The sequence below is a fragment of the Cherax quadricarinatus genome, chromosome 19 (assembly GCF_038502225.1).
Source record: "Cherax quadricarinatus isolate ZL_2023a chromosome 19, ASM3850222v1, whole genome shotgun sequence".
NCBI classification, from domain to species: Eukaryota; Metazoa; Arthropoda; class Malacostraca; order Decapoda; family Parastacidae; genus Cherax; species Cherax quadricarinatus.
In genome coordinates this window covers 43,422,133-43,435,863 of record NC_091310.1, presented here as the reverse complement: position 1 = coordinate 43,435,863, position 13,731 = coordinate 43,422,133, and the positions used below count along the sequence as shown (strand labels likewise).

The 13,731-nt window shown below is 38.7% G+C and overlaps 1 protein-coding gene across 7 annotated transcripts in view; it reads left to right on the top strand.

Annotated features, from left to right (window-relative positions):
- Nucleotides 1-13,731, top strand: part of LOC128688371 (serine/arginine repetitive matrix protein 5) — a 113,711-nt gene that overhangs the window by 95,886 nt on the left and 4,094 nt on the right. For all 7 annotated transcript variants that reach the window (XM_053776201.2, XM_070086758.1, XM_070086757.1 and 4 more), the window contains 3 exons: nt 1,233-1,733; nt 6,827-7,050; nt 7,247-7,536. In XM_053776201.2, the coding sequence (XP_053632176.1) occupies nt 1,233-1,733; nt 6,827-7,050; nt 7,247-7,536 (1,015 nt within the window). The remainder of the gene's footprint in view (nt 1-1,232; nt 1,734-6,826; nt 7,051-7,246; nt 7,537-13,731) is intronic.

Below are 13,731 nucleotides of genomic sequence, written 5' to 3'. Positions count from 1 at the left end.
GTAAAGCTTCTAAACTGGATAGGGGAGGCTTTCATTATTTACAAAGCTGCCTTAGGTTATTTTATCAGTAGTTTATATTTTTTATTAGTAAAGAACCTTGTTAGGCTGTGTAGTTTATTGGAGAGCTTGACTACAGTACAGTAATTGTATCTAAGGAAAAGGGTCGAGGCAAATCTAATTGTGCTATCTTAGTCCAGTCTTCTGGTGAACTACATTGTGTTTGATAAAAGGTTTAGGAGAAAGATTTTAAGTGCACAGTATGCATTATCCAAGGAGACGTTTCATTTGGTCTTGCTTTGTAGTAGCTACAGTGCCCACAAGAAGTTGATACAGTAGAAATCGTCAGCATTATACTATTTTACATCATTTTACATAAAAAAAATATTAATAAAAAGGGGTAACAAAACAAAGAACTAAACACTTTATTCTGTAACCTTCAGCTTTCATTACTTGTTTAGCAGTTGAAGGCATACTATCAGAGATGTTCTTGAAATAATTGCTATCCATTGTGATTCAATGTTCTTCACTTGCCAAAATATAATTTGTCAAACAATCCAATAGAAAGGGTCCAATATGGGGTAGAGCTTATGAAAGTGCAACTTCCTACAGCATCTTGTGGGCTGTCTGATGCATGATTACCCTCATTGGTATGGGCCATAGGCTGTCTATTGTAAGAGAAAAATGGCAGAATGTTGAAATTCACCAGTTTCTTTTGTGGTGTCAGCTCAGTTTCTCTCTTCTTTCTCTCCCCAGTGTGATACTACATAAACAACTGATGTAAAAGGAGTTTAAAAAATAAGTTCTCACATGTAGGTTGGTAGATGGTAATCATCCAGGGAGAGACTACCGTCTTATCATAAGAGTATAAAATAGAAGCCTTGCCTAAGACCAGGCCATGAGTTGATATCCCCATATCCAGTAATTAACAAATATCTATTGAGTACTTCAGTGATAACTTGAATTTTAGGAAAGACCTGAAGAGTGGTGTGGCTTTAAGAAGGCAATTAGTGCGTGCAGCAAAGGTAGGGTAGGGTAGGTGCTGGAGGGCCATTATCTGATTTTAGAAACAGTGATGTGATGTAAAGTGAGTGATAAGAAAGTTTAAGAAGATATTAAGGAAACAAAAATTTTCTTCTTGTAATAAAGAAAAATTAAAGCAAAAAAATGAGATGTGCAGCAAAACCAACAAAATATATGCATTTCCTAATGTTTTTTTTTATTTATTTAATTAGGTACAGCAGCAAAGCGAGTATTTCAGGCACAGCCAGGAGTCTCAGTCGAGATAATAGAAGTGTTGCTAACAGAAGGGGCAATGATAGGAGCAAAGGTGACAGGGATAAGAGAAAAGAATCAGACAGAAGGCTTGGCTCACGTGAGCGAACTCATGATACAGAATCTGCAAAGCGACTAAGATCTGGAGAACGTGAATCTGAGTATCGTAATAGTGATGTCAGGAACTGGGGTAAGGATGGCAATCACTCCAGCTCTAGCCAAACACTCCCAAAAAATCGGCCGCGAGATGAAAGGCACCTCCGCTCACCCATTGGACGCAGTGCTCGTGGGGATGGTTCCAGGGAGAGAAGAAGAGAAGGAAGCAGAGATAAGGATAAGAACAGAAGAATTGAAGACAGGTTGGGACCTTCACCTGTTACTCAGACCACAAGAAGAAGTCCACTAGCAAGACCCAGAGTGCCTCGTAGACCTGTCTCACCCCGAGATAAGAAAAGGAGCAGGTAAGATATTACTTGAATATTTATAAAAAAAAATTTCTTATTGATTGAGAATATTGTAAAGTATGAAGCTACTGTGCAAACTGAATTAAGAACATTTGTAGACAAACCAGTCTGGAGGATCAGCCATTTCCTAAAAAAAACTACTCAGGTGTTATATTGTGTGTGTGTGCATCTGTCTGTCTGTGTCTGTGTACTCACCTAGTTGTAATTGCGGGGGTCGAGTCACAGCTCCTGATCCCGCCCTTTCAACTGGCCGCTACCCGATCACTCTTCCCACTCCGTGAGCTTTATCATACCTCTTCTTAAAGCTATGTATGGATCCTGCCTCCACTACATCACTACCCAGGCTATTCCACTTCCTGACAACTCTGTGGCTGAAGAAATACTTCCTAATATCCCTGTTGTTCATCAGAGTCTTCAGCTTCCAACTGTGACCCCTTGCTGCTGTGTCCCATCTCTGAAACATCCTGTCTCTGTCCACTTTGTCTATACCTCTCAGTATTTTATATGTCGTTATCATATCATATATCCATGTGTATCTCTGTGTTTCTATCTGTCTCGTAGACACAGACCCACCCTCCCCCCCCCACACCAAAAAAAAAAGAAAAAGAAAAAAAAAAGAAACATTCATCATCATTCACTGCACTGTCCAGCCAGAGGCATGCATGCTACTGTTCAAATACCCCTCCAAACTACACATCTTTGTTATTCATGTCAGTCTTCCACTCTATATATTTAAATTATTTCCAGTCATTTCTACATAATAAAACCCTTTTGCAGTCTGTGCCGTAGTACTATGGCTTTGAACTCAGTGTCCGTGCTGTAGAACTACGTGATGAGCTCAATTCACTTAGATAAGCTGTGAACGGTAAATTTTGGCCTGCATGTGAGAGAGTGGGTCTATGCAGGAAGTGTGCACCACATATAAAAAAGTCTTGCCCCACGTAGGGTATGATGGAATAAACTATGTATGGTTTAAAATAGTGACTTTGTGGTGTATTTTTGGATAGTTTTTATGGTTTCATTTTAAGTTTCCTTGTATCATTTGATAGAATGGAAGATATATTATAGAAATAGCAATGCCTTTGATTGGTTTTAGGACTGGAAGTTGTGTGAAATTGAGCTCAGAGGAAATATTCAATTTTGTTCACTGTTCCAGAGAACACAAATCGCATCACTTGTCGAATACGTTTACCTGGAGTTTACCTGGAGAGAGTTCCGGGGGTCAAATTGGTGTCTAATTGGTCAGTCTTAATGCGTGTTCACAAATGCGTTGATATTATTTATACAATTGTTACAATAATGCAGTAGTCTGCATAACAGTAAATCTTCTATTTTTTGTGTGACTAAAAATTCAAAATAGAAAGTAAGTGAAATATAAGAGAGGCCTGGGGATGTAAATAACAAAGAGAGGAAATGTTTTAGTGCCAGGAATGTCTACATTGTTTATTCTGGACCTTTTTTTAAATTGGCAATTTTTTAATTGTGAAATTGGCAAAATTACCAATTTCTGATCACTTTATTGAGTAGTTAAAATAGTTAAATGTGCTGTTTCTTGTTCTCAATTGGTAAAATGGAAGGCATACTAGTGAAATGGCTAAGAGTTTGGTTGACTGGAGCAATGGAATTGTCCTAAAATAGGGCTCATTAGGTGATGTTGCTGGTGCGTAACTGTCACCAAGACTGTTAATTTTGTAAAAGTGTAATTCCATGAGTTTTCCATCAAATTTCATACTTTTGGTGTCATTCCTTTTCCAAAAAGATTATCGTCATTTAATAATATATACATATTTTTTTTTCCACATGTCTGCTGTCTCCCACCACGGCACGGTGACCCCCCCCCCCCCCCCCCTTAACCCTTTGAGGGTCGACAGGCCCTCTCCGAAACTCGTTCTCAGGGTCGGCCAAATTTAAAAAAAAAAAAAAATTATTTTCTCTTATGAAAAGATAGAGAATCTTTTCCCGATCATAAAGACACCAAAAGTTTGAAATTTGATAGAAAACTTACGGAATTATGCTCTCGCAAAGTTAGCGGTCTCGGCGATGTTTACGCATCGGCGATTTTGCCTACTTTGAGCCCCATTTTCGGCCAATTTCACTGTACTAGTCGACAAAAAACATGAATATTTCGCTAGAACTCCATTTTTTCTATCGAATGGGTGCAAGAAACCACTCATTTATGAAATTCAACTATCCAGTACAGTGGTCAGAATTTAGCAATTTTGCCAATTTCACACAAATTTCAAAAGATGCCAATTTCCGAATAGGGTCCAGAATAAACAAGAAAGACATTCCTGGCACTAAAATGACATTTCCTCTAGTCATTAGTCATGTCTCAAGGCCCCTCTTATATTCTTTTGCTTTCCACTTTGAATTTTTATTTTCACAAAAAATATAAGATTTACTGTTATGCAGACTACTGCATTAGTGTAAAAAATAGTATAAATATTATTGGTGCACTTGTAAAAGAATATTAGACTCACCAGTTGACGTGTATTGCACGCTTGGCACAATTTGTTTACTTTTGAAGTTTGGTAAAAATCGAACATTTCTGCTACTTTGAGCTCAATTTCAAGGCACCTTTCTTTGTAAAACCAGTCAAAATCATCTCAATTTCTGAAATATGTCTTCCATTCTATAAAATGAGACCAAGAAAACTAGAATACAACAATAAATACCATACGAAAATACACTGCAAAGTCGCTGATTTATTAAAAAAAATGGTAAAAGTTTTTTTTTTCTCATTATGCACTGTGTGCTGCAGGATTTTTTTTAGACTGTGCACACTGACCACATAGACCCATTCTTTCATATGAAGGCCTACCAGCTTTCTCCCACTAGATTTGAGGCCGCTAGAATTTATGAGTACTAGTACGTCAAAAACCCCCACTCGTAAGACGTACTAGTACGACGAAAACCCTCAAAGGGTTAAAAAAAAAATCACCAGTATTCACACATAATCACTGTCTTTGCAGAGGTGCTCAGATATGACAGTTTAGATGCCACTCCAAACAGCCAGTATCCCAAACCCTTCCTTCAGAGTGCAGGCATTGTACTTCCCATCTCCAGGACTCAAGTCTGGCTAATAGGTTTTCCTGAACCCTTCACAAAATATTACCCAGCTCACACTCCAACAGCTCATCAGGTCCCAAAAACCATTCGTCTCCACTCTTATCTAACATGCTCACACATGCTTGTTGCATGTCCAAGCCCCTTACACACAAAACCTCTTTTTAACCCTCTTCCCCATCCTTCCCTCCATCCTTTCCAAGGATGACCCCTGCCCCTCCTCCCCTCCACTACAGATTTATATAAGCCATCTTATTTTGCTCCACCTTCTCTGAATGACCAAACCACCTCAACAACCCCTCTTCAGCCCTCTGAATAATATTTTTAGTAACTCTACACCACCACCTAATTTCCACTACGAATTCTCTGCATAATATTTACACCACACATTGCCCTCAGACATGACATCTCCACTGCCTCCAGCCTCCTCCTTGCTGCAACATTTACAACCCATGCTTCACACCCATACAAGTGTGGTACTACTGTACTCTCGTACATTTCCATTTTTTTTTTTCTTGGACCCTGTGGATGAGTTTCAGATCGGGGGTCTCGACCCTCAAAGGGTTAAGAGTGTAGGTTCAGGGCTTGTAATCTGTTTCTGTATGAAAGATTCCTTGCATTTTGGATTAATTTTGTCATTCTTCTGTTTTCTGCATGTCCAAGTAAAACATTACTCTTCACCAAGTGCATTTATGTTTTGTGTATGCTAATTTTATGCATGTATAGAGCACTTACATTTATTTGGTATAAATTGATCAAGAACCATGAAATATTTGCAAAATTCTTAAAATTTTATGACATTTCAGAATGTGGGATTCGAACCCATGGCAAATCAATCCTTAAACTAGCAGGATGGTGTGCTAATCATTGTTGTGTACGAATGGTATATAATACCGACAAGATGAGAGTAAGACACATGTGCAACATCTGGGTATCTTTATTGTAGACGTTTCGCCATCCAGTGGCTTTATCAATACAAATTCCAGGACATAACTTGAAGACATTAGAACTATGTACAGAAGATGAGGTAATCAGTCCCTCAACCTAGGGACTATGGTGCTGTTCGCACCTACTCCTAGGTTGAGGGACTGATTACCTCATCTTCTGTACATAGTTCTAATGTCTTCAAGTTATGTCCTGGAATTTGTATTGATAAAGCCACTGGATGGCGAAACGTCTACAATAAAGATACCCAGATGTTGCACATGTGTCTTACTCTCAGCTAATCATTGTACCAGTCAATGAGATTCATCCAGCTATAGCTCACGAAATCGTAACGACACGATTGCAGCTGGCCTAGTGGCTTACACACTGGCCTGGAGTTTTAAGACTCATTTGCTGCGAGTTCAGTCCCCACCTGTACAATGGTTCATCCAACTATGTATGCTTCTGTACTATAGGAAGTTTAGCATGGGCCTCACTGTGACCACAAATGCAGGTTTTTACAAGTGAATCACACACATCTGTTGCACCCTGTAGATCAAGTCCACTCAAAATGATTGTCATTGACTTGAAATTGTAGTAACATGATCGGGTTGGTGCTTATCAAGTGGTGTGAAATGTTTTAGGGAAATGTTGCTCTATGGCAGATTTCTTGTGTGGTTTATTTTGGTTTTGCATGCTAGTGTCTAAATACAGTGTCTGTTTTAAACTAAATGTAAATGCACTGGATAGTATATACAACTCTATTGTTGGGTGCTAGGCTGGCCATCCATTCTCTTAAGTTTTTAAGTATTAACTCCTAGAAATTTATTATTAGAGGCATTATTCCTTGCATACTTTGCAAGCTTCTTCCACTGTTTTCAGATTAATCCTCTGGGAACCAGTAACTTCTTGGTAGTATATCTTTGACACTTCTATCGCAAATCTAAAGAGGAGTATTAAACCTATGAATAGTAATTAATAATTTTGTATTTTAAAAAGTAAATTGAGTTAATTCATCCCAGATAATAAAACCATTTGTGATCTCCTTGAAGCAATATTTTATTGAAAACCTTGCTCTAATGAAAATTTAATTTCTCTAGACGTCCAGATGATCTAAGACTTTGGATTGAATCTCGTAAGTCTGAAGGAAGTAAGCGTCCACTGTCACCCGGTAGGTCACGTCTTCTTGCTAGAAGAACTGCGAGATCAAGTGATAGATCAACCTTGGTTAAAAGATCTCGGTTGGGTGATCCCAAGAAAAGGTTGGGAGGGTACAAGGCTCGGAGAAGAGCCCTACCACTCAAGAGAAACAAAATATTAAAGAGTAAGTAATGATTCACAACACTGATACACAGTATTCCTCTATCTTGAGATTAATAGTTTCCTGAAAATAATAAAAAATTTTATACTTTGAAAATATCTAAATAGTAGTGTTGAGTCTGTTGACTATTTTTCTAAATACTCTGAATTTGTTAATGTATGTGTAAACTATATATTATGTGTTCTTTTTCATTTTACAGAATATCAGCGTTTAACAGTGAAGCGGGGGCCTAGAAGTGGGGGAGGTACCGGTGGAGGGAGAGCTGGTAACAGATCCAATAAAGATAGTGGCGGAAGTCGTGCTGAAGTGAAAGCTGAAGGTGGTGGTGATGAAGCAAGTAAACCAGGAAGCACAGGAACAATCCGTAGGGTTATTAAGATGCCGACTTATGTAAGCATGGTCAATCGTTTAGCTCTTAAACCACGGGTCATTAGGAAACCTGCACAAAAATTATTGAGAGATCCCAAGGAAGTAGACACAACAAACAAGGTAAGAAAAATTAATAAAAGTATCTTTATAGTTGTAATGTTATTTATCTAGTGACAAAATTTTATGACATTTCTTTATGATAGAAGTTTATTATTAATGAAGTCATTGTGAATAGTAAATCAGCAAAAAAGACCATTGTAAAATTAGTCTGTTGTGTACTTTATAATACATTTATCTTCAATGCTGTGCTTATGTGATGGTTCTTTTCAAAATACATAATAGAAGTTGTACTGTATTGTAGAAATACACTGATATTGCAATGGCATACAATTACTGTGGTACCCTGGTATACGTCCTTAATCCTTTCCAGGACCTTGGACTTATACCAAACAGGACATATACCAAACAAATTTTCCCATAAGAAATATAGGGAAAACGATTAATCCATTCCCGTGAAAAAAATCCTATTGTTATTGGCACATTATACATTGATGGGGTTGTATAAAATAATTTAAACACTGCTTAATACCAAAATATGTAATTTAAACACTGCTTAATACTAAAATACTTACATAAATACAAAAGAATTAGATGAAATAAGTGCAAATTTAACATCGCTTTACTTTGCTAATAGCACGTAATAATAATCACTCTAGGGCACATTAAATGTCTTATTTTACTTCATTATAGACTTTCTTTCTTTCTTTCTTTCAACACACCGGCCATATCCCACCAAGACAGGGTGGCCCAAAAAGAAAAACGAAAGTTTCTCTTTTAAATTTAGTAATTTATATGGGAGAAGGGGTTACTAGCCCCTTGCTCCCGGCATTTTAGTCGCCTCTTACAACACGCATGGCTTACAGAGGAAGAATTCTGTTCCACTTCGCCATGGAGAGCATGAAAGGACTTCTGTTCAGAAATTTCAGTGGCCTGAGTGGTGTTGACTGCTGACTGGTTCAATATACCTCAAGAGGTGACCCACATCCGTCAATTAACAAACCATGAATAGAAAATTTGCAACTGTTTACCAATCAGTAGTCACAACCATCTCCAAACACTTACGTATGAGGCATTGTGTGGCAGAAAAGAACAAGCACCACCACTGCCAAAATTCAGGTTAATGAATGATTTGATTCCTTAATGTTGCACCTGTTTGTGGGAATGTGTAGATATTGCCTTCTCCATCTGTAAGCTAGACTCAGAGCCCCATGAAGTATGGCAACTTGAGCTTGATAGCTCTCTCTCTCTCTCATGCCAGTGTTTTACTTCATAAATTGAATTTGGCACTTATTCTTTTCTGCCACAGCTCCTATCAACAAGCAAGAGAACAAAAAAATTAGGATAAAGCTCTTTGTTTTCATTATTATAAATGAGAAAATTGTGTAGTGGATTGTATGAGGGGCATCAGCTAATAATCCAGATGACCCACAGCTGTCTGCTACTCAATTGAACTACATAACCATCTCCAAACACTTCTAATATCAATACACAAATAACCTGCACGTAGGAGTGAGGAGCTTACGACGATGTTTCGGTCTGACTTGGACCATTTACAAAGTCACTCTGGTCCAAGTTAGATTGAAACATCGTCATAAGTTCCTCTCTCCTATGTGCGGGTTATTTGTGTATCGTTCCAGTCACAGTATTGTGCCTTTTTGTTCTTTACTTCTAATATCTACAAGCAAAGGTAGCAAAGAATTTAAGGTAAAGTAAAATTATTTATTATTTTTTTTTAGCATGGGTGTGTTAAATTTGTCACTGGTGGCTTACTAGTCCTGTGGGTTTTATCTCTAAGGAATGCTATGCTGTTTTTTTTTCTCTCTGGAGGGAACACTGTATCAAACACTAGCCTTACTATGTACATATATTCAAAAAGTTTTTATTTAGGTTTTGGGTATATAACTTGTATTTTACAGATAGACATCTGCAATGTGAGGTATCAAATATTTCATTTTTGATGAAACAAGAAATGTAAAATTATAGTGGAACCTTGACTTATGAGTTTAATCCATTCCAGGAGCTAGCTCATAACTCAATTTACTCATATATCAAATTAATTTTCCTCATTTAAATGAATTGAAAAGCCATTAATTCGTTCCTGCACTCTGGAGAGATGAGAAAAAATACTTGAATATGACACTATTATTAACCCTTTCAGGGTCCGTCCCGTAGATCTACGGCTTTACGTTCAGGGTCCAAACCGTAGATCTACGTCATGAGCTCAGCTCACTCTGATAAACTGTGAATGGTACATTTGGGCCTAGATATGAGAAAATACATCTATGTGGTATGTGTGCACCACATAAAACAGATCCTTCAGCACACTGTGTATAATGAGAAAAAAAACTGATCATGATTTTTCGATTAAAACAGCGACTTTGCAGTGTTTTTTCGTATGTTTTTTATAGTTGTATTTGCTATTTCTTGGTCTCATTTGATAGAATGGAAGACATATTACAGAAATAGAGATGATTTTGATTGGTTTTAGCACTGGAAATGGCTTGAAACTGAGCTCAAAGTAGCAGAAATGTTAAATTTTTGCCGATATTCAAGAGTAAACAAACGGCCTCACACGTCTAATACACGCCAGCTGGTGGGTCTAATATGCATTCTCAAATATGGTGATGATATTTATACAATTATTACAGTATTGCATAACAGTAAATCTTCTATTTTTTGGTGTGAATAAAAATTCATTATGTGAATAAAAAATCAAAATGGAATTTATTTGTAAAGCCTCAAAATGTAACTAATAAACAGAGGAAATGTTAGTTTAGTTCCAGGAATACCTATATTGTTTATTCTGGATCCTATTTTGAAATTGGAATATTTTGAACTTTGTGTTAAATTGGCCAAATTAACAATTTCCGATCACTTTAATTTGTAGTTGAAACGGTTGACTTGGCGATTTCTTGTGCTCAATTGATAGAATAGAAGTAATACTAGTGAAATAGCTAAGAATTTGGTTGACTGGAATAATGTAATTGGCCTAAAATGGGAGTCAAATTCGGCAAAATCGCCGATTCGTAAATATCGCAGACACATCAAAATTCGCGAGAGCATAATTTCGTCAATTTTCTATCAAATTTCGTACTTTTTTCTTTTATTACCTTCACAAAAAGATTCTTTACCATTACATAAGAAAAAATAACAATTTTTTTTTTTTTTTTTTTTTTGAAAATTCTTGGACACAGAACTGCTAAATGCCTCAAATGATGTAGTGGAAGTTTTAGCAGTAAAGGTCGAGAACCAAAACCTAGTCATTGTGATAGTCTACAAGCCTCTGGATGCAACATCCCAGCAATTCCAGGAACAGCTGTTAAAAATTGACCACTGTCTGGAAAACATTCCAGCTCCTGCACCCAACATCTTGCTCCTGGGGGATTTCAACTTAAGGCACCTAAAATGGAGGAATATAGCAAATACTATTGTTGCAGTAATAACGCCAGGAGGCAGCTCTGATGAAAACTCACACTCACGCAAGCTTTTAAATCTCTGCACAAAATTCAATTTAAACCAGCAAATAATAGAGCCTACTAGACTGGAGAATACACTAGACCTCATCTTCACTAACAATGATGATCTGATAAGAAATATCACCATATCAAAAACAATATACTCAGATCACAACATAATTGAGGTTCAGTCATGTATGCGCGGAGCCCCAGACCGACATAATGAGATTAGTCACGAGGGAGCATTCACCAAATTCAACTTCAATAACAAAAACATAAAGTGGGACCAAGTAAACCAAGTCCTAACCGATATAAGCTGGGAAGATATACTAAGCAACACAGACCCCAACTTATGCCTAGAACAGATTAACTCGGTGGCACTCGATGTATGCACAAGGCTTATTCCTCTAAGAAAAAGGAGGAGTAGATGTAAAACAGAAAGAGACAGGCGCTCCCTTTACAGGCGACGGAAAAGAATAACAGAGCGGCTAAAAGAGGTCAATATATCTGAAATGCGTAGGGAGACACTGGTCAGAGAAATAGCAAGCATCGAACTTAAGCTAAAAGAATCCTTTAGGAGTCAGGAATCGCGGGAAGAACTAAAAGCCATAAATGAAATCGAAAGAAACCCAAAGTATTTCTTCTTCTATGCCAAATCAAAATCGAGAACAACGTCCAGTATTGGGCCCCTACTTAAACAAGATGGGTCCTACACAGATGACAGCAAGGAAATGAGTGAGCTACTCAAGTCCCAATATGACTCAGTTTTTAGCAAGCCGCTAACCAGACTGAGAGTCGAAGATCAAAATGAATTTTTTATGAGAGAGCCACAAAATTTGATTAACACAAGCCTATCCGATGTTATCCTGATGCCAAATGACTTCGAACAGGCGATAAATGACATGCCCATGCACTCTGCCCCAGGGCCAGACTCATGGAACTCTGTGTTCATCAAGAACTGCAAGAAGCCCCTATCACGAGCCTTTTCCATCCTATGGAGAGGGAGCATGGACACGGGGGTCGTCCCACAGTTACAAAAAACAACAGACATAGCCCCACTCCACAAAGGGGGCAGTAAAGCAACAGCAAAGAACTACAGACCAATAGCACTAACATCCCATATCATAAAAATCTTTGAAAGGGTCCTAAGAAGCAAGATCACCAGGGTCCTAAGAAGCAAGATCACCACGCATCTAGAAACCCATCAGTTACACAACCCAGGGCAACATGGGTTTAGAACAGGTCGCTCCTGTCTGTCTCAACTATTGGACCACTACGACAAGGTCCTAAATGCACTAGAAGACAAAAAGAATGCAGATGTAATATATACAGACTTTGCAAAAGCCTTCGACAAGTGTGACCATGGCGTAATAGCGCACAAAATGCGTGCTAAAGGAATAACAGGAAAAGTCGGTCGATGGATCTATAATTTCCTCACTAACAGAACACAGAGAGTAGTCGTCAACAGAGTAAAGTCCGAGGCAGCTACGGTGAAAAGCTCTGTTCCACAAGGCACAGTACTCGCTCCCATCTTGTTCCTCATCCTTATATCCGACATAGACAAGGATGTCAGCCACAGCACCGTGTCTTCCTTTGCAGATGACACCCGAATCTGCATGACAGTGTCTTCCATTGCAGACACTGCAAAGCTCCAGGCAGACATCAACCAAATTTTTCAGTGGGCTGCAGAAAACAATATGAAGTTCAACGATGAGAAATTTCAATTACTCAGATATGGTAAACATGAGGAAATTAAATCTTCATCAGAGTACAAAAATTCTGGCCACAAAATAGAGCGAAACACCAACGTCAAAGACCTGGGAGTGATCATGTCGGAGGATCTCACCTTCAAGGACCATAACATTGTATCAATCGCATCTGCTAGAAAAATGACAGGATGGATAATGAGAACCTTCAAAACTAGGGAGGCCAAGCCCATGATGACACTCTTCAGGTCACTTGTTCTATCTAGGCTGGAATATTGCTGCACACTAACAGCACCTTTCAAGGCAGGTGAAATTGCCGACCTAGAAAATGTACAGAGAACTTTCACGGCGCGCATAACGGAGATAAAACACCTCAATTATTGGGAGCGCTTGAGGTTCCTAAACCTGTATTCCCTGGAACGCAGGAGGGAGAGATACATGATTATATACACCTGGAAAATCCTAGAGGGACTAGTACCGAACTTGCACACGAAAATCACTCACTACGAAAGCAAAAGACTTGGCAGACGATGCACCATCCCCCCAATGAAAAGCAGGGGTGTCACTAGCACGTTAAGAGACCATACAATAAGTGTCAGGGGCCCGAGACTGTTCAACTGCCTCCCAGCACACATAAGGGGGATTACCAACAGACCCCTGGCAGTCTTCAAGCTGGCACTGGACAAGCACCTAAAGTCAGTTCCGGATCAGCCGGGCTGTGGCTCGTATGTTGGTTTGCGTGCAGCCAGCAGCAACAGCCTGGTTGATCAGGCTCTGATCCACCAGGAGGCCTGGTCTCAGACCGGGCCGCGGGGGCGTTGACCCCCGGAACTCTCTCCAGGTAAACACTGGGGCACCACTTCAGATTTGGGCCTTGGACCCTGAAGGGGTTAACAGTACGGCTTATTTATCTATCACAATTCACCTACTGTGACATAATAAACAATATAATTAGCACAGAAACATGATATATACTCTAGAATGAATAAAATAAGCCAAAATATGGTGGCAGCGGCAGAAGCGTCTGCCATTTCTGTTCCAATTTGACTACAGTATCTTCCCATGTTCTTACTGTAAGAGAAAACAGAGTATTT